At 38.2% G+C, this 26265-nt stretch overlaps 1 protein-coding gene across 3 annotated transcripts in view; it reads right to left on the bottom strand.

Annotated features, from left to right (window-relative positions):
- Window positions 1–26265, bottom strand: part of LOC137039390 (lysine--tRNA ligase-like) — a 107411-nt gene that overhangs the window by 45747 nt on the left and 35399 nt on the right. For 2 of the 3 annotated variants that reach the window (XM_067414733.1, XM_067414796.1), the window contains exons 2-3: window positions 12856–12981; window positions 1044–1590 (exon numbers count right to left, since the gene is read on the bottom strand). The exons of the other annotated variant lie outside the window; for it this stretch is intronic. In XM_067414733.1, coding sequence (XP_067270834.1) covers window positions 1044–1590; window positions 12856–12981 — 673 coding nt within the window. The remainder of the gene's footprint in view (window positions 1–1043; window positions 1591–12855; window positions 12982–26265) is intronic. 3 annotated transcript variants of the gene reach the window in all.

Here is a 26265-nt window from a genome sequence, read left to right as displayed (position 1 = left end):
GATGAAGATTTGGTTTTTCAGCACGACCTGGCACCTGCTCACAATGCCAAAACCACTGGTAAATGGTTTACTGACCATGATATTACTGAGCTCAATTGGCCTGCCAACTCTCCTGACCTGAACCCCATAGAGAATCTGTGGGATATTGTGAAGAGAAAGTTGAGAGACCCAAGACCCAACACTCTGGATGAGCTTAAGGCCGCTATCAAAGCATCCTGGGCCTCCAGAACACCTCAGCAGTGCCACAGGCTGATCGCCTCCATGCCACGCCGCATTGAAGCAGTCATTTCTGCAAAAGGATTCCCGACCAAGTATTGAGTGCATAACTGAACATAATTATTTGAAGGTTGACTTTTTTTGTATTAAAAAAACTTTTCTTTTATTGGTCGGATGAAATATGCAATTTTTTGAGATTTAACAAAATTGTTGGAATTTTGGGTTTTCATGAGCTGTATGCCAAAATCATCAGTATTAAAACAATAAAAGACCTGAAATATTTCAGTTGGTGTGCAATGAATCTAAAATATATGAAAGTTTATTTTTTATTATTACATTATGGAAAACAATAAACTTTATCACAATATGCTAATTTTTTTAGAAGGACCTGTATGTTCGTTAGTTGGACTGTCGGTTCGTGTTCTGTCGAGTTGTTCATGAGAACGGTTTGTGTTTTTGTGATGGAAGCGGTGGCTTTTCAGGGGCGTGTTTGTTTTGGTGATTTGAAATATCAACAACGGTTACCAGATATCACTTACCCCACCTTTAATAGTTTAAGATGGTTCAGAGAACATTCAAATGGAACAGTCCTTAATGTTGCCTCAAACATTCACATAAAAAAAAAAAATTTCAGTAAAATTTTCATAACTTAATGAGACATTTAGCTAACCTTTTGTAGAACATTTTTGCCTTTCCAACAACTTGGGTTTAACCGACATGAGGGTGAGTAAATGATGGCAAATTTTTGTGTGTGTGATCTATTCCTTTGATTAGATTAAATATTTTGGATCCTTCACACCAATCTCCAACGGCACTAAATGGCTCACCTTGCTTTGGAACAGGTCTTGCTGTCTGGGCCAAGTTGTGAGAGCACAAAGTGTGGACCTTTGGCACTATCTGCGTCAAAGACATCCATGCTGGCCTCTTCAGCAGGGACCGGCTTTGATCCCGGCTTCTGCCGCGGGGTACACTTACGGGCCTTGCGGGGAACTTCAGTGTTGTCATTGTAGGAGCTGGAGCTCACAATGCTGAAGTTGGAGACCGAGTTTTCCATCCAGATGCTGTTACTCTGCTCTGAGTCCAGTAGCAGCTCATCCTGGCAGGACATGTTGCTGTCATCGAACAGGTCCTCGGGTGGCGGCGAGATGTTGAGGACAGGCCGTTTGGAGGGTGTCATCTGGTGTTGCTGCTGGGTCTGCTGGCCACCTTTTTGCTTGTTTTCCGCAGCCAGCGCCTCGCCTTTCCTTCGACTGCTAGCATCTCCTGACGTGCTGCCGTCATGCACGGAGATCCGCTCTGAAGCTGAGGTGGAAGAGGTGGGAAAAGCACTGCGAGGACTTCCCGTGCTCATAGCAGAAGAGGCGGACGAGGCATCTGTAGTGTGTACAATTAGACAGTGAATAAAGGCATAGGTATCAACATGAGCCAACAGTCCCAGTCAAATCAAGACATTTCTTTTCGTTACAACTGTTCCTGTTTTTTGTTTTTATCTTTTACAGAGCGTTATCTATCATTCGGGCAAATGTCAAAAAGCAGTTGAAATGCTGTGGAAATAAATAAATGGACAACGGGAGCAAAATGATCATGCTGAATAACATCTGTGAAAAAAGAAAAACAAGCATTTCATGTAGTTACTGCAGAGCAGGCCATGACATCACTCTCCAAGACATTACGCACAGCCCGCTAGCCATAATACCCTCGTATGTCTTGGGTTTTATTTAAGCATACATTGGAAATCTACAGTAAATGAGCTATTGCATACTGCATGACCCTCAAAAAAAATTGCCATTTGTTTTAATATCTATTCCAGTCTATATGGGGGTCTATATCTCTCATCCAAATGATGCAAGCAAATTCTTATACAAATTTGCACAAATTTTGATGGGAGTGAGCATAGCCACAGAAACAAGATAAACCAGTGTCTGACCTATGAAGCAGAGAACTGCAGAGCATTTTGTATGCAGACACTCCCTGCTTCAGAGAGAAATTCCTGGAATGAAAACGAGACAACCAATGAGTAATAAAAGCTGACCATTAAAATATAGTAAAATGAAGAGGCTTTGTTCAATTTTATAGTTTTTTTTTTTCCTGCATCTAATGTACCAATGCCTTGAAAATCACCTTCCACACCTCATTTAAACACAGGATGAGGTGATGCATTTTCTACAAAAACAGTATAAAGCCTACCTGTGGCATAATTTATAAGACATTCTTGATATGTGTGTGTTTTGCATCAATAAACATGCATATTCGGGGAGAAAAAGAGATCGAAAAATAACAATTAACCCCCCAAAAAAAGAAAATTCCATCATCTTTTACCCTTATGTCATTCCAAACCTGCATGACTTATATCTTCAGAACACATTTTTTTATATTCTCTCATCATTTTTGTCTCCTCATTGTGCAATGTGACCAATCGCCAAGTGCGACAGTTTTTTTTTTTTTGTGCTAGTTTCAGCCTGACGCAGTTATCATTTTCATGTCCAGCGTCACGTTGTTTAAATAGCAAATGCAATCGCGCCCATCTGTTCGCTGGTTTTGAGGCAAATGAAAAAATGACCAACAAAAACCTGGTCTAAAGTCAAAGCGCAGTATTTTCTTGTGTTAAAGGGCACGTCAGTAATATGAGCATATATGAGGTGCACAACGTGCCTACACTCTGCTTATTACACACACAGGGACGTGCAGCAGCATGTATTACTTAAGCATTTTTAAATATTATGAATAAAAGGATTTCTTTCTGAAGAAGCGGTCAGTCTTTCCACTCGCAAATTCCACAAATGACTTTTAAAGGGAATGGGAGATGATTGGTTTATTTCACGTTATGCCCAAAGCACACCCATGACAACCAGGTTACAACCTAGGTACAACCATTTTGTACCCTGAGTCTGGCGCACAGACACATTTTTCGTCGTTAAACTAGCAAAAGTGGATTCAACTGCGCCATGCTCTTCAGATCGTTAAAATAGGGCCCATTGTAATTCATTTGAATTTATATGACTCAAGAGGTTTAATCAAAGTCTTCTGAAGAGACACAATATATCATTAACAGATTTAATTTAGACTTTTATTCACATCAAGCATGTTTCAGCTTCTGTTTGAGCTCTATGTATTTGAATAAAGGCCCAAACTGAATCGGGTCATCATATAAGTGTGTCTCTTCACTCAATTTTGCTTAAACCGCTCAACTCGTGTGGATTACTTTTACGATGTCTTTTTGTACTTGTATGCAGAAATGAGTGGACTTTCAATGGCTAGGCAAAATGATGAGAGATTCATTTGTGTTCCGAAGATGAACGAAAGTCTTCCGGGTTTGGAACAACATATAACAATACAGAGTGAGTAATTAATGACAACATTTTCATATTTGGGTGAACAAACCCTTTTACAGTGACCTTGTACAGTGACAGTATTTCTATACCTTTTTTATTTACAACATTTATCGGCTGTACTGCATGAAGAAGAACCTGGATGAAATTAATCAAAGTGCTTTGAGGTCAGGCACAAAAGGATTTGATGTGCACTGCAAAACTGGGATGTGTTGCATCATGGACGGCTCAAACTTTCAGCAATCTATGGCTGTGTCTGAAATCGCCCTCTATACCGTCATTTACTATTCCCTATATTGCTCCACTAATATAGTCCACTTGAGAGAGTCAATGAAAATGAGTTTGTTTGGACACTAAGTGCACCTAGAAGGGCTGCCGCTTTTACATAGTTTGTGCTTGCAGTTAAATAATCATCTTGAACTCATGTCATGGAAACTATGTATAAACATTAATTAATTAACTCAATTAACTCAATAACGTCCACTATGGCTTCGGACACCACTACAAAGGGCTGTGCACAAATAGTGTCCTATTTAAGGCTATAGGGGTGATTTCATACACAGCCCAGATTTTCAACCACCAAGGCTGCCTAAAGAGACATACCAAGATGAGGACATCGCACAAGCATCATAACGCTGTTTCTGCTGCTATAATAGAATACTTTTTTGTTTCGTTTTTTTCTAGGGTGCTCTTAATGTCATTGATTTTAAGTAGGACTGGAATTTAAGGATTGGAGTAGAAAAGAGAAATCACTAGATGGCACCGTCCCAAAACATCTCAGAGATCCTCCTCACAACATAATGTCGATGATGCTTACCAAGTTTCGTCCTGATGCAGCAGATTTTACAATAAAACTGATAAGGCGATCAAGTAAAACCACTTTTTTTAGTAGGTGGCGCTGTCCCCAAACTTCTCAAATACTTTTAGAACATGGTGATAAAGACTTTTTTCTGGAAAATTGTTTTAAACTTCCCTCTATAAGCAGTTCTAAGGATTAACCTAGATGAATAATAAGAAAAGTAACATACCAACCTAAGGTGCTCAGTCTCTGTTTGAATACAAACCTATGAACCTATGGCATGAATGACATAATTTGAATGAGACACAGGGAGTCCAGTGAATGATAATAACAATGAGGTGAGTTTGATGTCCCTCCTTACAAAACAAACTCAATTTCTGAATGTTGCTACGAGTGGGCTCTTTACAAGCTTATGAAATGAATTCTGCATTGTAATCCTATCTATGAATGAGAACAGAAGATCAGCTCACAATCTGGATGGAAAATGATTTGTGGGCTGTTTATAACTCCTAAAAGGTTCAGAAAGAGTTTCTAACCACAATGGCTGTGGAAGAACATTACATAAAAACATCATTATTCTGATGACAGTGTTGTTTACATTTGGAAGACTAGTCTAGGCTGATCGGGCCACATTCTAGTCCACCCACAGTCCAGTCTTCCCATTCCAAATGCTCAAATATGTGGGAATAATGCCCTGTTGCAACAAGCAGCATTATACGGATGCTGTTTCACAACTTCCTTAATTCTAAGGAGAAAGGATTGTTAATAAATAAAATATTTAACAATGTTCCTTTAATATTCAAATGGAAATGGTAAACAACATTGCATAAAACAATTGCACAAAATAAGCAAAATTGAATAAATCAATTAAAAAAAGTCACAGTCAAGCACATGACAGTCAAATATGCACAAAACAAAAACAATATGATATGTCATCATAGACATACAGTAGCTTTGTACATTTTGTTCAGCTCAAAAACAGAATTATTTATAATACAGCAAAGTATTATAAATGAAAAGACAATTGATATTTTTCATAAACAGGCAATGTTTTTCATAAACACTTATTGTTATACTTTTTGAAACTCTCTTCACATTCTTATAAATAATTATAGAAGTAGAGGTGGGTGATATACCAGTAGACACGATTAACCGGTAGAGATTTCAGACTATCGTCTCTATCGCTCTTCCGCTCATGTGACGTTGCTGTGCTGCGTGGTGACGAATGGCTATCATTTGCATGTGTTTTTAAGCCTTGCAGTTTAAAAAGTGATTTTAAACTCTTAAAATGCAATAAGTTGCTTGCACGTGCTGTCTGAGAGATGGTTTCTGAGCACACACTAAAACCACTGCTCATACAGCGTGTGAGTACTGAAGTGTTATTTTTCCTAATGGTTAAATACACATACGCAAAATGCAAGTGTGCCCATAAACACAGTCATTATGTCTTAAGTGAACGTAAGCGGTAGAGTAAAAAAACATGCACCAGTATATTGGATCTGTGCATTCAGTCTTAAAGTGACAGCGGCCTAATAAACCTGCTGCAGTTTGTCATTAAAGGGTTACTTCAGCGATTAGCATATGGCTTTGTATCAGTAGAAACCCTGGAGTATATTCGAAATGATTGTGCCCCCCCCCCCCCCCCCCCCCCATCCCCCTGAGACAAGAGATTTATGCATTTTATTTCTGGAAAAATTCCTCCCATGACGCAAATATCGTCAATTTGCGGCATCGGAGGAATTGTTGCCCAGAAGCTTAAGACTACAGCCAGCAGAGGGAGCCATTTCCACGTTTTCAACTCGCGCGTGGGGGATGGGAGATCACACTCACAGCACTCAGCTCGCAGCTGCAGCCTCAGGCATTCATGTTTAAAGGGTGCGGCCAGCAGAGCAAAGTAAGTCTTTCAACTTCTCAAACTAATTCCTATAAAAAGTTAAGCTTTCAAAGGCATGAACTGAAAACGCAGCAGACTGAACATGCGCTGTGAATCTATGCCGCGGACACATTTACCTCAGCTCTCATCACGACCTCATCCCTGACTGTCAATATATCTGACTCCTGCAGCGTTTTGGGCTGTGAGACTCCCTTAGCGGCTAAATCACATATTGAACACACACGTTCAGTTTTTAATTGTAGTGTCTGTTCTTTAACTGAACTGATTTTATGAAAATGAACGCGGTCGCGGTGGCAAAGTGATCAGTGATTCAGTAATCTAGTAGCGGTGGCTTTGGGAGTGGCCTTGTAGGGCAGTGAAGCATTCTGGGAATTGTTGTCTTTCATCCCCATGAGACAAAAAAAACAAACACTTTCTGTCTTTTCTAGAAAGCACTAAATTAAAAAATAATTTCACATTTCTACTACATTTATGACCCAGTTTAAATACAGATTCATCTTCCCAGCGCTGAAGTACCCCTTTAATTAGCCTGGTTAAAACCAGATCATTCTCAGTAGTAACTGAGTAATGGTCTGGCAAAACTTCATAGACAAATAATTTCCAAAGGGGCGTCACCATCTGAGACTCTGACAGCAATTCTCTGTTTGTGATTGAGGAAGATGTTGCAATGGCTTCTGACAACTTTTGTCGTTGTTGTAAAAGAAATATGATAATAGCTGGTGTCCACCGCCACTCCATCAACATTTTTGCAAAATTTGGAAACCCTAATAGCATCTCAGACCGACTGAAACATCTCGGATTGACGGTTGGACAGAAAACATCAAGCTCTGATCGCATTCGCCCACGTTGTAAGGCATTTCTATTGCGATTAGAACGCAATTTTCAATACTTTTCAATAAAATAATATTGAGTCTATGGAAAATTGTGTCTCAAAAACTTTATTCAAATTCAGTCATTTCAGATGTGTTAGAACATTTTCAGACTTGAGCATAGTTACACTAGTTATTTATTTACAATTATAACTAGTGATTACCAGATAGCGTGAGGAAATAAGCACAGAAAGGCCAGATCCAGAGCTGCTGTGTGTGTTAGCACATGATCACACTCCCCATCCTCCTCATCAAAGTAGTCGGTGTAATCCACATCTGGTAGCCGAGTGTTGTTTTGTGTTCGGGTTTTAATGAAAGGGAAAAGTTTTAATCGCTTAAAACAGACGCGATATCTGTTACCCGGAAATGGGTTTGAATTTGCTCTTTTTTAGATTTTGCAGAGCAAATCTAAATTTGCCGAAAGTTGTCTGGGTTTTCCCAGGCTAGTCATTAATGTTAATGTAACAACAACAAAGAGAAAATTTCTCAATGCTCTTGACTGAATATGAGTATATTCATAATCAGTTTTGTAACTTTAATAAGAATAAATATAGGCCTCTATTTGATTATGGGTGTTTCACACTAGGTCAGAAGATTTCAATATGATAAAAACCTTATTTAAAGCAAAAACAACTCTATTGAGATATACTGTATATCGTTATTGTGAAAATAAAATACTCATATCTACTCATTCCGTGATAAAAGATTTTGGTCATATCGCCCACCCCTAAATAGAAGTGGTCTAAGTATTAAAAATATATCTTCTGTGGAAGTCTCTGGACAAAAAAAAATATTTGTCCAATCATTGCATTCTGAACGCTATAATAGGATATCCTACCTGCCTGCCAACATATGTATTTCCTGCTTGCGCAGACTTCAGTGGGTTTCATGAGGCTATGCAGAGCCAGACAGACGTCAGTCACCGAGCACCACAAACAGACAGCAGATGCTTTCTACAGTTCCTCCTGAACCAAAACAACCTACTCATGCTGCTTTTACCCCATATCTAACTAACTAGATGTTAACCCGACAAGTGGTTAACGTCCTCAGATGTATGCATTTTTATGTTAACACTGTCAATGCAGAAATGAATCTGCAGCAGTCAGGTGGTACAGGTCAGTCCTCTGCAAGCTGTTTACATTCATTATTATTGTAATGTTATGTGCTTTGAGGCGAGAGGTAATTTAATGGCATCTCTCGTGCTTTGCAGACTCTGCTCTGGCTGTGTGTGACGTGCGTTTATGTGTTCTGAAGGAGGTGTGGCTTTGGAGGTGCTCTGAAGGGAGGGTGGGATCTCATGCTTTCAAAACTAGCTCGCTATTGCCATCCTTTAAGAAATTGTCCACCCTACCTTTAACTGCACTGTCAGAAGACTGATTAGGGCTATCTATCTATCTATCTATCTATCTATCTATCTATCTATCTATCTATCTATCTATCTATCTATCTATCTATCTATCTATCTATCTATCTATCTATCTATCTATCTATCTATCCATCCATCCATCCATCCATCCATCCATCCATCCATCCATCCATCCATCCATCCATCCATCCATCCATCCATCCATCCATCCATCCCAGCAGGTTGTGTATGGAGGGAGATACGATTGGCCAGTTTGACATCTGATACTGTGACATTCGAGTCATCTGCTCCTATGTTTGTGCAGAATTGTTAATGAAATTAATTGAAACCCTGTTCTGGCGGAGCACTACAAAGGCAGAGTTTTTCATTGCGCATTATGTTGCAACCTCTTGGCAGGCATGCAACAACACAGATAAGTCCAGTGAGACTGAAACACAGTGTCTGTCTCTTCTTGCTCTTTTAGATGGCTGAAAGTGGCTGCAAGCCATTTTCAATGTGCAGTGGGTTTGACAGGGAATACCAAGTTTGATAGAGATCTGAGAACATTAAGTTAGAAAAATGTAACGCATTCAAATTCAAAATTCAAAAGACCCCTTCTGATTCATTAGTCTGATTCACTCTGTACTCGCCAAATGGCCAACTTAACACAGCAACCTGAGTGTGTTGTGTTATACTGAGCCCATAGAGCTTTCACTATTGATAGAAACTGTAACACAAGCCAACGGGAGCCCTGAGGGGCCAAACTAAAATGTAATCTGAATTCACCAATGGAGGACGCACATTCCTACAGGGCAACAGTGACAAAATTACACTTTTAGGTACAATAGCAGAAATCTTGCAGCTGACATCTCAGTGGAGAAATAATTTTTTTAATTAAATTAGACTGAATGGGGGATAATCGGCAAGAATCATGATGTATGATTTGGGTCAGGTTAGTTATCCTTACTTAGCATATTCAGTATGTACATTCTAATTCATATGTACAGTATGTTATTGCCTTGCAAAAGTCTTTAAAAATTGTTTTTGATAAACAACCATCAATATTGTTCTGTTAAAGGTGCACTATGTAGAATTTTCGCCTCATTCTAAAATAATGCCAATAAATCATCACCTGTAGTCCACTAGTGTGTGGTGGTGTTTGTGTCTACAGAGACACTACCATGTGCTTGTATTTTCATATTTTCTTCATGAATTGCTATGCTTTAGCCTTTACGACACGCAGAACTTTATCGTCTGTGTCTGAAGCTCAGAAAGCTCCACTAAGATATCCTGTCTTGATACAAAACTATTTGCTAAATGAAGCTATTGCCTTGTTGACTGCTATCTGTAACTCGACAGGTTACTAGGTATTATTATAATTATAATTTTATAATGACATGTAATAATGTTTATTAGCGAGCTAGACAGAAGATGGCATAAGCATAAGCACTCAATCACAAAATGCTATTTATGCATCATAAACAATTGCTCAATAGCACATCGCTCATCTTCAAGCTAATATTCTCAAGTCGCCGTGGTTTCGGCTCTTGTTCCACCGATGAGGGGCAGAGTTTGAATGTTGTATTTATAAACAGTAATTGAAACGCATAGTACACTTTTAAAATATATAGGCAAACTGAACTTTAAAAAAAAGTGGAACTTTACATTATAGTTAAAAATTATTTATATAATTAGCACAAAAAAAGTGTTTGCTTAAATGTGTTTGTTAACAGTAAGAGCAGTTAAATGGGAGTGCAAAAAGGGATTTTTATAGTCCAATAATTTCAAGAAATATGGAGAATTTGAGTATTCTTAAAAGGTACACTATTTAACTTTTTTGTTCAAAACTGAATTTAAAAACAGCATTCTTCAAAATGTTTTTGTTGTTGTTGTTGTTGTTGAAGATCAGAACTGGAATACTATAGTGAATCTTACCCTGACTTACCATATTATAAGACTTTCAAATTTAAAACAGGAAGAATTTTGTGGGAAATTGCGTACATGTGTCATTCACCCCTATGTGTTTCATCATATCTGTAAATAGAGAAGTTTCTCGGGCTACTTTGACGTGTGTATTGTGTGGGAGTGGCAGAAGTTAAGAGCAGCTTCACAAAAGCTGAACAGAGGAGAGTCTGCTGTCAAAAAAAAGAACGCGACAGAGCTCGTAATAAAACAAGAATCAACATTAGCTTGGCTTCTCAAAAATGACTAAGAGATTTTAAATGTTGTAAAAGTGACACAGGGATTACGTTTTTTATTACTTTACAGGTGAGTAAGGTATTTTATTGAACAGATAAATTGTCATGTAGCTCTCTAACATAATTTATTGTTAAGCATTATCTATTGTGAAAGATAATTTCATTATTATGGTTGTTGTGGCTCTGCGCTTGAAGTTATTTTCAAGGAAGTATCATGCCTATTAATGGGTATAGCAACTGTAACTTCTTCAGCTAGTCAGCTTAAGATCCTTTCCATCTAAACTGGTCATATCGTTTAAGCCTAGTAGTGAATATTTATCTGCACAGTCACGCAGAGCCAAAGAAGAACCAAAACAATGTTCTTCTGCAAAACCGTTAAAGGGCCAAAAGTTACTTACTGTACCTTTAGGAAAGGGACAGTAATTTGCAATTATGTTAGACATTACTGAGGCAGTGTAAAAGAGAATAGAAGATAATAAAAGTAATAAAGGGCTAGAGTTAGAGACAAGGCGGCTACTACACAATGGCTCAAAACAGGTGAACCCAAATATCTCAGCACAGAGGGAAGAGATCATGTAAAGAAGGGACATGAATATGGCAAAAAGAGACAACCATCACAAAACAAAAGTAGTAGACAATTTTTTTAATGAAACAAAATAAACACACATAAATAAAACATTTTTTTTAAAAAGCAAACAAAAATCAAAAATGCCAAACAATAAGTCAAACAAATAGCAAATACAATGAGCACATTTGATTGCTAAGAACATATTCTTGATTCAAGAATAAAAAGATACACAAACAAAATATTAATTAAACAGGAAGAGAAAATAGCCAGAAGAAGCAAGTCCAATTTGCAGTGAAACCTAAAATCCCACAATGAAATTCATTTAAGCTGGAAAATACGTCACCTTCCTTCAGCTGCAGCCAGCATGTCCTGCCTCGTCAGAGGGATGCATTTGGCTGCAGTTAGGTACAGATGTCCAAAGGCAACAGAAACTCACCCTAAACCTGGGCACTTTGATAAAGGGGCAGAGTAAAAGAAACTAAAGTGAATTGCATTTTGAATGTACAAATAGGAACTCAAAAAAAGGTTCTGAGGATTGTTTTGTGGACAGTTTCTTTTCTCAGTGTTCAATGCAAAGTATTTTTTTCATTGCCAATCATACATGCATTTCTGAGAATACATTTTGTATATTGAATTTCGTACTTGTTGATTTTTCCCATTGGAATTTTATACTAAACAGATTTTTAATTGTTTCTTAAAGTTTTGAGTGCAAAACCAAATTAGATTGGGAATGTGGGAACTGAGCCAATTACGTTCATTCACAAACCTAGAAAAATGCTGGAGAGCCAACTGGAATTTCACACACTAAACTTTTTTTTATAAGTTTCAACTCATTTTTAAGTCAGTTTAAAGTCATTTAAGTTGAAATGACTTAAACATCCAAGTTGATTGTACTTAAAAAATTAAGAGACAGTTTTTTACAGTGAGAGTACAGTCTGTCTGTTTTAATTTTTTTATATTATTATTATTATTATTATTATTATTATTATTATTAATGTTAATAATTAATTACATTTATCACAAAAAAAAAAATATGACTGATATTTAATTACTACTTGCGAAGCATATTTGCTACTCTGATGCCCCAAAACAGTTTTTATTTACTCTGAAATATCTTCTTTTTTCACTTAAAATAACAGTTTTTGAAGGCTTTTCTTCTTTGAAGGCATTCACAACTGGAACAAAATGATCTAGATTTTGGTAAAAGACCCCCAATCCATGCTAAATGCAATTAGATTCACGGTATATGTTTAATAAAATCATAATTATTGTTTTAATGTTTATCATTAAAAAAGTTTTCTTTATATTGTTAAAAGTGAAATAAAAAAGGGCCCTATTTACGTCCTAATGCACGTTTCTGGTCTTATTGTGAACAATTCATCAGTGCATGTTCTCTGTAATCTTTTATCAAAATTCGCTCCACCTCTGAAACCACTTTCTTTTTTTCGTTTGATGTCACCAAGCCCTCCCCTCAAACCACCTGCCATATAGAGACCATTTTTCATTAACCACATTAATCAACCACAGAAAAAAACTGGACAGTTGAATATGCATCTTGATGTAGGCCTTAGTTCCAGTCCTCAGCATCTGACTCAAGTGAGAGAAAATATGGCTTAAAAGACAAAAGTCAAGCTTACCTGCGGCGAGAGCTGTTGACGGAGGAGGTCCTGCCTCTCCACCACTTTTTTGACTCATAGCGGCTGCGTTCTGCTCTCTAGAAGATGGCAGCTGCAGCTCCTTCGGGAGAAGATCATATACGGATTCTAGAAGGAATCAGAAGTGAAATCTATTAATTATGGGTATGTTTAAACAACAACAATGTACTAAAAACAGAGTTTTTCACATACAGACGACAAAGCTGTCAAAACAATCCCCATTTACACAGATAGGCGAAACACAAATAAAACGCTGAATTATGCTGCCAGGCCAGTAGATGGCGATGTCATTTTGTATGTAGAGAAACACTAAATGCCTATAAACTCTAAAGGTACGTTCACACTGAACGCAAATAGAGCGTCTGGAGCGAATGATTTCTATGTTAAGTCAATGGAAAGGCACGCTGACGCGCGTCTGGTGGTCCTGCGGCACGATAGACGCATTTCGCGCAGCACGATTCCGCTTCATTCGTGCATCCAGTTTGAGCGAATAACGCGAATTTGATGCAAATTGAGCGTCTCGCGCGAGTGGTGCTTTTTGTGCATTCACGCGTTTGAAGCGAATTCTCGTCTACGGCGGAGTTGAAAATTTGAACTTTGCCGTCAATTCGCTAACCAATGAGGAGCCTGCTGGCTGCTGTCATGTGGTAAAGTGACGTGATGAGAAACCCTGCATAATTAAAAAATACTGTTATTTTGTCACTAAATGTAGTTTTAATGCTTTTCAGTTGATAATGTAGTTGTTTAAAGCTAAAATATGTGGTTTATTTCTAAAGACAGCACCTATTTAAAAAAAATTATCTTGAGATTTTGGAGTTGTGAGATCCAGCGATCACCGGGCGCTCAGCGCTCGTTAACCCTGGCGAGAGCAGCCTTTCCTCGGCCAGTCCTTCTGGCGTTTGCCGCTGGCTCGGATGTCTCTGTAGTGGTTAAACATGAGATATAATCCATCTTGTGTACATCTAATGGGCGATCTGTGGTCTAATGAATCTAATGTTGCCTACCAAATCATTTTGACTAAGTGCAAAGTGAAGTTTCATAACTTTATATTTTTTAAGAATATAAAAATATAGGCTACATGCAGTGAAGATCCAGTTAACGTTAATGCGTTGGTTGAACCACATTTGTGTGGCAGTTAATGCTTAAGATTTTTATTTATTTTTTCATGAAAATGAAAAGAGTGGTGTTTTATGCCATATTTCTCATTGAGCGCCTTGAACGCGTGTCTATTTGCATGTCTCAAATGCTCGATTTCTATGCGCGCCCAATTCGCTGCTGACGCACAAATGGATTCAAAATATTCACGTGTCAAACTAGATGCGGTAGAAACGATTTTGACGCTCAATTAGCGTGAATGTAGAATAATATACATGCACATGAAGTCACCGCTTTCACAAATTAACATTTTTGTAGTGTACACAGAAACGATAACGGTATTGTTTTCAAAAACTTGCACTGCAATGTTTTGCATTTTCAGGCCCCCAAAATGCAGTTATTGTGTAAACGAACGACCAAAACACATAAAAGGTTTTCTGTTTTTAGCTGAATATGTCTCAGTTAAACACAGCAAGTCAAAATAGCCTTACACAGATTTCTTTGTGGTAACTGATATATGCAGTGAATTTGCAATATCTAATTTCAAGTGGATTATCGCCAGACAGGGCTTGACAATCAGCACAACATTTATTTCAGTACATTTCCATGACCATAAAAGTCATCTACATCTGTCGGTCCAGTTCCAGGTATACAGTGTCTTTCTGAACTCTCAACAGCCAGGCCATTGACCTGCCTGGCCATCAACATGGAAAAAGTTCTGACTGCTTATTTTACACTAATAGTAAGTGATAAATACCATTTTTGGCATGCCAGAGGCCTTAGTCACCACTCTTGTGATTGTAGGGGGTTATTTTAACAGAACAAGAACACAATGCCTTCAATCCTTGTTCAGGACTCTGACCAGTACTACTTTGAAAACAAGGCTGCTACAAAGGGGCGAGGAATTTGAGAAGCTGAAATGTGATTTTATACAGTACCCATCAGTTTGGCCATATCAAGCACATAAAAATATAAATAAGTCAATTAAAATAAAAAAGTTGCCCATCTGTCCACAGCCAAGCTCCTCAAATCCTCAATTCTGAATGAGATTCTAATGTTTCAGTGCAGATCATCTCTGACAGCTGTGTGGTCTCAAAGGATCAAAGCAGGATCATTAATGGTCACACCTCTCAATGGCAGGTGAATGGAGAAAATGTACCAGTCATGAACCTTAGTGAGGGGGGCTGCCTGAAGCCATATTAAACGTGAATGAAAATGAGGCTGTGAAGGATACAAATACAATATATTTGTATAGGCAGGTAGAGCTATCTCAAGTTATATGTCAGAAATTTCCTCAAAAATTTGCCAGCCCGAACCCCTTCGTATATCTATATTATTGATTGCCTAAGAAATTAAATTTTGTTATATATTGCACTGCAATTGAAGCATTCATGTAAAAAGAATTAACTATAGCCCAATTTCCACCGAAATTACCCGGAACAGTTTGTCCCTGGAACTTTTTTCGTAGGAAGTCTTCTTCCCTCAGACCTGCTGTCTGCGTTTCCATTGCCGTCTAAAGTACCATGAAGATTAATCCAGTGACGTAGGACTGTGCGTGAGTCTTTCAAGTTCCCGCTGGATTTCGTCCTCCGCAAATAAACTTAATAAAGCCTGAGCCTCGTCGTCGGCCATCGGCCGTATTTTTTAAACTCAATTGTTGATTTGAATAGCAAACGACTCTTACTGAATGCACAACAACAGACTTTTTAGGCTGAAATTAAATGCTGCGTGAGCTCAAGCAATCAGTATGTTCAACAGCCAAGTCCCACCCCGAGAGTTCCTGAACTTTTAAAAAGTATTTTAGCGACTGAGGCGGATCAAACACATAATCGCCGTAACATTTAACAAATATGTTTTAAATGCTTTGGGCTTAGTAACAGACCCTCCCCCAACACAACAGAGAAAGTTACCCTGGAAACCAACTGATAAGACATTTTACGGCCCAAAAGAATTTGGCCACATGAAAAGTCCCGATTTAAAGACACTAAGCTTGTAAAACACACTTTTGCCTCTAATTATAGACAAACCATCTATAAATGAACATGCACCCCAGGAAATGTCTGTACACATATAACTGTCTTGTACAATTTTTTTTTTTGTCTTATGAACAACTTACTAGTTCAGGTAACTTCATATATGTCATGTCTCCTATCAAATGAATGCTCACTTCACGAATTACACTTCCATGTATGTCACTTATTTAGAAAATGGAGTGTGTGTTTGTTGCATTAATTAGAGTATGAATGGGCAGAGACCCATTGATTCATGCCTGAAACAAAGAGACATACAATCTCCAGAGGAATTTCCCGCTTGGAAATCACAACAATCTCATTGGTTAAGTCTACCTCAGGAGGGTGTGACTACTCCCAGACCTTAAAAAGAGAGGCGCTCAGGTGCCCTCCCTCTCTCTTCTCTCTCTCTGGTTGAACCAACACGTCATCGTGGCTGGCCCTGAGCCAGGCCATGCAATGCAGGCCCTCCAAGCAGGGAGGGCCTCCATACACCGAGCCATGTGCTGTGTGGGACCTGAAACCCTAGGCCCACATGACCGTCGTTGGGCCAGCAGGCCCCAACACTTCATGTGGACCTTCTTCAACCATCAGAGACTCTGCAAGTTCACCGTCATTCCTTTACTTACCACGAAAGGAATCGTGTGTTGTAAAAACCATCGCAAGTATCGTAGGCAAAACAACTTGCTGGGTAGTGAGTAAAACTGTAAACCCCTTTGTTCAGACAAAGGGGCTTGTAGTCACCGATGGTTTCTCTCAAGGTTTTAGACTCTTTAGACTTCATCCATCTGTACTGACCCGGTTCTTCTAACCACTTTTACTTCACCTCTTGCTATGTATGTTTTGAGTATGCTTGTGTTTCATGTCTGTTCGATCTCATTCGTGATTTAGTTATTAAAGTTTGTGCACAATATGTTTGGTTCTGACTCTCTGCCTACAAACAAATTGTCCCTTAAATGATCAATCAGGTTATGCGCTCTAAGCTCTTATGTAAATACAGAGGAAGAATCCTTTTTCTGTAGCCATGAAAATTATCCTTTTCTTAGAATTAAGAAATAATCAATACTGAACGTTCACAAAATTAACTGATTAATTGATTGTTTGCAATATTAATGTAGCTACATCAAGTTAATCTATTTAACTGATTCAAATATTCATAATTAATCATAATAAGTTATGCATAATTATTAATATTTCCCCTCAGAGCTAATTCGCTACAGTACTACCTTGCAAGCAGGGCCGTTTAAAGGGGGAAATCTTTACCCAGAACTTTATTCAGACCCTGGTTCCTGCGGTCGAAACACACAGAGTACCACCCCAAAGTCCCTAGTTCCTGCATGGGGAAAGTTCCTGCAGTGGAAACGTGGAACATTTTCTTATGGAACATTTTCCACATTCCTGGGAAAAAAGGATCTAAAAAGAACCTTAAATGTTTCAGTCAGGTGCTTCCCATAATTTATTATTAATTAGTTAATTTTGTTTTATTAATTCTATTGCATTTCTATTTTCGATCTATTAAAAGTTTTGATTGTATTTAAGCAGCTTAAAAAATTTAAATAACCAGTTATCCATGAAATAACTATGCAATCATATAAGACATTTCTGATGTTTGGCATAAAGGGTAAAAACTCCTAGTGTTCTACATAGAACTAGTGTTGTCACGATACCAAAATTTTGACTTCGATACGATACCAGATCAAAATACCTCGATACCGATACTAAATCGATACCACGGTAAAAAACAAAAAAACAAACAAACAGATAATATGAATAATATGACAACAGAACTTATTATTCATGGTTTTATTTTTTTACTAAAATTTCACTTGGCCAGCATGTTCCTGCCCTGGTTTTTGTCCATTTCCTCCTCTTATTGCTATAATAACTGCATGCCATTGTGAACATCCTTACAGAAATCATTATTATTAATCATGTTATCATTCACTAACCTTTCACTTCTCAACAGGTTGGGATGACCAAAATCTTATTTTTATGATATGAGTAATTTTAGAGAGTAAGTGTAATTTTATAATTATAATATAGATTTTTAATTGTATTTTTGTTTTTTTTTAAAGCAAAAATGCCAATTTACAAACAATATGACAAAAACAGTGCTTTATTTTTCAGCTACATTAGGTCTATTTAACAGTAGCAAGTTAAGAAAGAAATTAAATAATCAAATAAAAAACTGCTTTCTAGTCTTCATTCTATAATTGAACAATAAACCGATTCTTAATATTTAGTTATTTAGTCAAGCATGTGGTGGTTTTCTATTTTTCATTGGTGTTTGATTAACATTAATCACACAGAATATTAGGTCTGTCTTAAGACCTGCACAGATATAATTTCCTCAGCTATACACTCACTAAAGACATATCCGACTGTGTTTACCTGAATACTCACCAGACCGTGCATTTTTACATATGTTTGACCATTCAAACCCAAACAATAACTGAATCGCGACCGCATGTTGTCTGAAAGGTGTGTGTGTGTGTGTGTGTGTGTGGGCACGCGCTTCAGTTCAAAGTCCGGCAGCGCGAGCACGTCTTTTTCTTCTCATGCGGGCATATTTCTGTTGCTTTCTTTAACAGGCGCTGCGCGTATTTAACTCTTCTACTTCCAATGTTTAGTGAAAGGTGGAAGCAGAGTTCCGCACACACGTCCTGACACCTGCTGTCACATGTCCACGCAATTTAAGAATACCGCTCATGTTAGCACTGTCCTCTTTAAAGTACCGGTACTAATAAAATTCTATATCGTACTGTTTGTAGTAGCAAGGTATCGCAATACTTTTCTAGTACCGGTATATCGTGCAACACTACAAAGAAACCCCTCTCTTTTCAACCCTTTTGTGACTTTTAGTAAAATGGTTTCTTAAACAAGAAAAAATGCGTTACACCTCGTCCGGAAGAAGAAGAAGAAGGTGCAGATATTTCCAAAATGAAGGTTTTTAATCCAAGAATAAACAAAGTGTAGAAGGAGGTAGATGCCATGAAAGATGAGACCCTGGAAAAGACCCAGAGCACAGTTGGGAAGAAAGCACTTGGTGGAGTCGATGGTGGAGGAACCACGGTGTAAACGTGACCGCTGACATCCAGATGATGACTGATGGAGATGGAGACGATGTTAGAGGATCCCAGGGTGCAGATGGAGAGCTGATGGGCCTGAGTGACACCTCTGACTCGGGAGACCAAGGAGAGGGTGCGGCTACAAATGCTTGAGGTCAAAAGAGGATCCAGGGGGAGGGCAAAGGCCGCTGGAGCCGAATAGGTGGAGAGACACAGCGCTGTGGATGGCTCATATGTCCCTGGCACAGGAAGGGTGACAACTGACCAAGGTGAAGCCGGAAGGTTGAGGGACTTGGTGGAGCCGAGGGTGGGAAAGTGCAAGACCTGAGGCTTGACCACATTGTAAGGTGTTACAGGGAAAGGCGAAGGGATGCAGGCATATAGCTGAGATGGGACTGGAGGACTGGCTGAGCTCTGCTGTGATGGTTAGAGGAAAGTGGCAAAGAAGACCCAGAAGATGATGAAATTGATTACCTCAGAATACAGGTCTATTAGTTCAATTCCAATTCCATGTCCAATTCCACCAGGATTCCCTCTGTCATGGTGGTTGCCGGCTCACACAAGACTTACTTTGAGGCGTCGGCTCCGGGGCGATGTTTGGCGCTGTCATCACGGTGTCCACTGTACAGTCCAATAATCAGTTCTGGGAAACAGCAGCCAATTTTGTAGCATAATTACACCATGGCAGGATGAAGATGAAGAAGGTGCAGATATTTCAAAAACGAGTGAAAACAACTAAAAGTCCATGAAAATGAAACTACCTAAACAGAACTGTGACAAAATGTAGGGTGGGACTTGATTTTGTCCATGGGGAATTGATTGGATGGTTGTGGTTTGCTATTGGTTGATCTCATGTTAGTGACAAGTTGTCCTGCCAATGTTTCAGTAAGCATATCATCAGAGACCAGAGTACCGGATCAGAGAAGTCCTTGCAAGAGGGAGGGGAATTCATTTTGACTGAAGATTGCGAGGGCACGTGAATTAAAGGTCCCGTTCTTCGCGATTCCATCTTTCAAACTTTAGTTAGTGTGAAATGTTGCTGTTAGAGCATAAATAATACCTGTACAATTATAAAGCTCAAAGTTCAATGCCAAGCAAGATATTTTATTTAACAGAAGTTCCCTTTCAAAGCCTACAGCGAACGGCCGGTTTGGACTACACCCCTGCACTTCCTTCAGGAATGACGTCACTAGAACCGTTTGTTGACAAACCCTCCGCCCACAAGAACACGCAAAATAGGGGGCGTGGTCTCGTTGCTCTCCCACCTGGAGAAGAGCGCATTCAGTGCTTACATCTCCCCGTTATGGTAAGAGCGGGACCTTTAAACAAATAATGCAGTCCGCGGATAAAAAAATTATAATAAATATGGCAATTTTACATTAAAAAAATAAGAGTTGTCTCTTTTGATTTAGACAGACTGTTTAGTTGGGATCAGGCTTATAAACACTATTCATATTTACTTGAATGTAATTTTTTGGGGATTTAATTAATCAGTAGCTTTGCATCAACTTACAAACTAGAGTTTAGATTCTCTACCCGAGCCCGAGCCCGAACCTGACCCGCGGGTCGGGTCGGGCTGAGATTTCCCTGCACTATCCTCGGGTCGGGTAGGGCCGGGCCCGTGATCAAGCGTTTGTTTTTTTAATCATTAGCCTACTTTACTAGTCTAATTGGGTGGGCAGAAAGCTATGCTATAATCAGAAATTATATATATATTTAGCAAAGTAAGAACTAATACAACAACTAAGAAACAAATGTGTAGGCTACAAAGTTGCACTAGTCAGGATTAGTGTAAAAATGCGTGTTAAACTCACAGCTCGAGCAGTGATGGAGCGCAGCATTATAAACAGAAACGCTCTGTGTCAAGAGCTGCTCACGTGAACACTGCACTTTGCTTAATTAAATATCTTCGAATCGTTTCGTTTAAAAGTGGACATTTCAAGCTTTCTATATGCATATTTGTCATGTCTGTGAGGCAAGTATAGCCTGCTGAGTTTCGGTTTATTTATGAGACGCGCGCTCCAGTTCATGAGATGAAATGAAAGCGATCACTCCCACGACTTCACCTCGCGATTATAGTCTGCCATTTGCTTTTTATTTATTAAATCCAGGCAATTGGCCCAAGAAACCTTTTTTAAAATTAAGATACAATTTAAACAAAACGAAATAAATGCTTTCTACAAAACAAAACTTAATATTAGACTAAATATAACCACCAAAATCATTTCTGACCCACTCGCATCTTTTCACTCATCGTAATCAGGTGAAATGTAAAAATAATATTATAATATTTAAACATAAATATGAAGGTAAAAACACATTGTTTAATGGCAACAACAAAGTAAGCTACAGATAAATGTCTGAGCTGGATTTGAGCAAACATCAGTTTACCGGTGAGCGGATCATGAGCGCACGCCTGCGGATTATTGAGCGGAGTCAAGTCAGCTTTATTTATAGCCTATAGCGCTTTTACAATGATGATTGTTTCAAAGCAGCTTCAAAGTGTTAAACATGAAAATATTGCAACAAAATGTTATTCGGCTGTACAGTCGCTGTGGAGAAAACTGAAAACTAAATGTAGTTTTATCATGAGCCTCACCAGTCCGCTTCGCTGCGCTTTGCTCATTACAGGCTCGGTCTCATCAAAACGTCCACGTATTGAACAATGGTCGGGTTTAAATCGGGCTCGGGCTCATAATTACATTTAATGTGTCGGGCCGGGCCGGGCCGGGCTCGGACACAACGTGCACGGGCTCGGGTAGGGTCGGGCTTGATTTTTTGAGCCCGATCTAACCTCTATTACAAACCCCATTATCTCACAAACCCACATGGGGTCCAAAACGTTTTTGTTTACTTTTTTTAAAGTCAAACATCTAAATGATTGGTAAATCTAAGTTTTTCAACATCTAAATGATTGGTATAAAGGTACCCAACAGTTGTGTCCACCAGTTGCACCAAACAGAAATTCTACACATAATGGGTTACAAACAGGCTTCCCTAATACTTACAATGGACTCCATCTCCCATTGATAGCCACACCCCTAAATCACACCATTGGTTGAACAAGGCTGACACATTAGACCGCTCCAACAAAGCAACCATGTTTGCAGAATGCCATGGAGTCATACTGTTTACACTCTTTGGGGATGGCAATCAACAAATGGTTTATTTGTAGAAGTCTCTGCATATCGGAGAAAACAATTACCATATTGTCCAGATCTGAGGATGTGTGCATATGTTCAAACTCTTTCCATTTTCGTTCACAATGTAATACCTGATGCTAAGCCGATTTCAAGAAGCCCCTCAGGAAATAAATATGAAAAGCACAGGTATGTTTAGAGGCCTCTTAAATTCTGAGAACAAATTCATCTCTTATGTGGACTGAAACAGATGCAAACATGGGGGCAGGTAAAGGCAAATTCTTGGTAAGGCCGTGAACACGGTTTAAAGAGGTGAGACGGGACCAACAGACACTCTCTGTTTCTAACTCAAACAAGCCTAGGAAAGTGGATTTTAAAGCTCTCGAGACCAAAAACATCACAGTTCTTGCATAACCACCATCACATTTTCCAAATATCATTGTCTGGACTTGATTTCTCCCTTTTATAATTCACAGTATGTCCCAAAAATAATGGTATATCAGACGATTACCACAGTACTTCAAAATGTACTTTAATATGCCTATCATTCTATTTGGTATAGGATTATTTTATTTCTGGAGCTTCCATCGATCTGCCTGGTGCCATGTTCATTGCAATACAATTAATTTGAAAGTTTTGTGATATTTCGAACAACTGTCAGGGCATGTTGCTTAAGAAAGACCAACATGCAGATCAATAAAAAAAGGGCACACTGTATGCTTGGAATCCTCACAGCTCTGAATAATAACTTGCTTTTAGCCATATAGTGAAACTGAGTCTGGTGCCAATTAACATCAGCTTGCAAAAAAGCACATTAATCACTTTTAAGACAGGATAGTACCCAAATCCTGCTCTTTCCCTGCATAACCGTTTCCAATTTTTGTCTTCTTAGGCTGGTCTGCACATGCAGGAACATGTGCTGTGTGCACAGAACCCTTCCAGTAAACAGATTGCCAACCACATAGACAGAAAATATGCGCTGTGCACTAAGACTGCGGCTGCAGAATCAGTACCTGGACTGTTTCTAAGTGTTTCCACTCATTTTAAGAGAGAAAATTCCTATTTTGCTGCACAGTTTCTTTCCACACAAACAGGACACAGTGGCTGCCGTTCATGTCCCAAAACACAGTTTTTCTTTCACTAGGGAAAAGAAAAACAAAGAGCAATATCATTACCTTGGTAAACATTATGATTTCATTGCGTCTACAAAACACTTTCTCACTTTCAAGCTCCTTTCTTCTTCAGACTAGATCTGGTGCCAAAATACTTACACTAAATTAAAGGGCAAGGAGATAATTCCATAATTCCTTGTGCTATTCTAATCTAAACCCAGAAGATTTGATTTTTCCATGTAACACAAAGGAAGAAATGTATTTGACTCTTCGATCTGTTCTTTTTTAATTCAATTTTTCCTGTGAACTATCCCTGCAATTAATTTGAAGGGTTAGTTCACCCAAAAATGAAAATGATCATATCATTTCCTCAGCCCCAAGCCTGTCTAGGTGTGTATGACTTTCTTCTTTGAGCCAAACACATTTGGAGTTAAATTAAAACATACCCTGACTAATCCAAGCTTCATAAAGGCAGTTAATGGTACCTTAGATTTTGAAGCCCCAAAAAATGCATCCATCACCCATCATTAAAGTAATCCATACGACTCCAGGGGATTAATAAAGGCCTTCTGAAGCCAAGCCATGCGTTGTTTTTTTTTTATAAGAAACTTTCCTGTCCTGTCAGCTAATCATCTTTCCAAACTTGTCATGACAAGAGCTTATAAACTGGTTGTTGTCAACAAAAGAGAAGCTTTATTTCCTCTAAAATACAAACTTAATGGTTTAAAGTTTGAAAATGAATAATTTAAATGCAATATGTATTGCAGTTTTACACTTCTGTATTTTCCCAGTTTACATTAACTACAATTTATTAACTACATGTTTAAAGAGATAGATCACCCGAAAATGAAAATGTGATGTTTATCTGCTTACCCCCAGGGCATCCAACATGTAGGTGTGTTTGTTTCTTCAGTAGAACACAAATGAAGATTTTTAAATCCAACCGTTGCCGTATAAAGCATGTCAATGGGTTTTTCTATGAGAGCCACTATGAGAGTAAAAACACATACGAATCCATATTAAACCCTGTGGTTTTTGATGATACATTGATGTCTTAAAACATGAAATCAGTTTCTGCGATAAACCAAACAGTATTTATGTTTTGGTTTTTTTACCTCATAGCAGGCGAATCTCATCTAGTATTCCCAACGCCATTACTTCATCTAGAGAAGGTCAAAACCAAGAGTGATCATAGAAATGTGTACATAGATGCCTCATTCGACCATTCCGCTCCATCCACACAGGCACTAATGAGGCATCTATATATATATATATATATATATATATATATATATATATATATATATGAGCGCTGCAGTATTTTGACCTTCTCCAGATTAAGTAATGGCGTTGGGAACACTAGATGAGATTCGCCTGCTATGAGGTAAAAAAAAATAACATAAATTTTACAAATAAAAAATAACAAACATAAATAACAGGCTGAAAAAAGAATTAGGAAAAAAATTGAATTCCAGGCATTCAATATGATGCAAAAGTAAAAAAGCCTTTATTGGTAGGGCTAAAACATTAAAACACCAACGTTGGTGACCAACACCCTGATGAAGGCCAATGGGCCGATACGCGTTGGTGTTTTAATGTTTTAGCCCTACCAATAAAGGCTTTTTTACTTTTGCATCCTATTGAGTGCCTGGACTTGGATTTTTTTCCTAATTCTTTTTCAACATTTAACCCTTCCAAGAGCACCAGAGGGTGCAAGGGATTCCAGCAGCGCTCCAGTTCTCTTTTGTCTAGTCTCATGATAAATAACAGGCTACTGTTTGGTTTCTCGCAGAATAGAATCTTCATTTGTGTTCTACTGAAGAAACAAACACACCTACATGTTGGATGCCCTGGGGGTAAGCAGATAAACATCACATTTTCATTTTCGGGTGAACTAACCCTTTAACTACTATTTACTAACATTTAAATGGATGGTTTGATTCAGTGCACTTATTGTGTACACAAGTTTTATAAGTATATATATATATATATATATATATATATATATATATATATATATATATATATATATATATATATATATATATATATATATATATAATAACTGCATGTAATTACAGAATTATAGCTGTAAATAATTTATGCAATTCCATCTATAATTACACTGCTGACCCTTCCCTTACACCTTAACCCACCCATAAGCATATCAATACTATCAAACCGGTTCCTAATTTTACCCCTATCTCACCTCAGTAGCAGCACAAGTATTTTGAAATACAACATTTTTTTAAGTACGTATATATTAGTTAAAGACACCTACTATAGAGAGCCCAATATTTTATTATTATTATGATTATTTTGATAATCACAAAATGTTTCACTATTAACTAGGTGTTTATTAGCATGCATATTACTAGGATATTGGCTGTTTATTAGTATTTATAAAGCACATATTAATGCCTTATTCTGCATGACTTTATTCTACATCCCTTAATCCTACACAATACCTAAACTCAACAACTACCCTAACTAATAATAAGCAGTAATTAGGAGTTTATTGAGGCAAAAGTTATAGTTAATAGTGAGAATTGGACCCTAGTCTAAAGTATGACCAAATCGTGCATCCCTAAGTAAAACCATGGCATGGCCTATGGTGCTAATCCTAATGACACAGAAGTTTGGCCACATGTGGAAGATTGACTGAAAAGCATGCTCTCGAACCATAAAGCTGAAAATATCTGAGCCTACTGTGCATGAAAGTACACAAGGATAGGAAGGAAAAACACATTATGCAAGTAATTCCGACCTCTCATTCACACTTTCATTCATTATTGCAGATTCCTGGCACTTGTTCTGATTAGCCCTGGATACGCTAGAGTGCCAGTGTTTTTGGCTGTTGGCCCGTCAGCTCCCCGTTAGCCCCTCATGTTTTTCCTCTTGTTAGCTTTTTGGCTTGATCCTCTTGCTTTATTTAACTAGCTAAACAGGTTTTGTGAAGTAGCTCAGA

The sequence above is a fragment of the Pseudorasbora parva genome, chromosome 1 (assembly GCF_024679245.1).
Source record: "Pseudorasbora parva isolate DD20220531a chromosome 1, ASM2467924v1, whole genome shotgun sequence".
NCBI classification, from domain to species: Eukaryota; Metazoa; Chordata; class Actinopteri; order Cypriniformes; family Gobionidae; genus Pseudorasbora; species Pseudorasbora parva.
The sequence above is the reverse complement of the archived record's forward strand: the minus strand, read 5'-3'. Positions and strand labels throughout refer to the sequence as shown.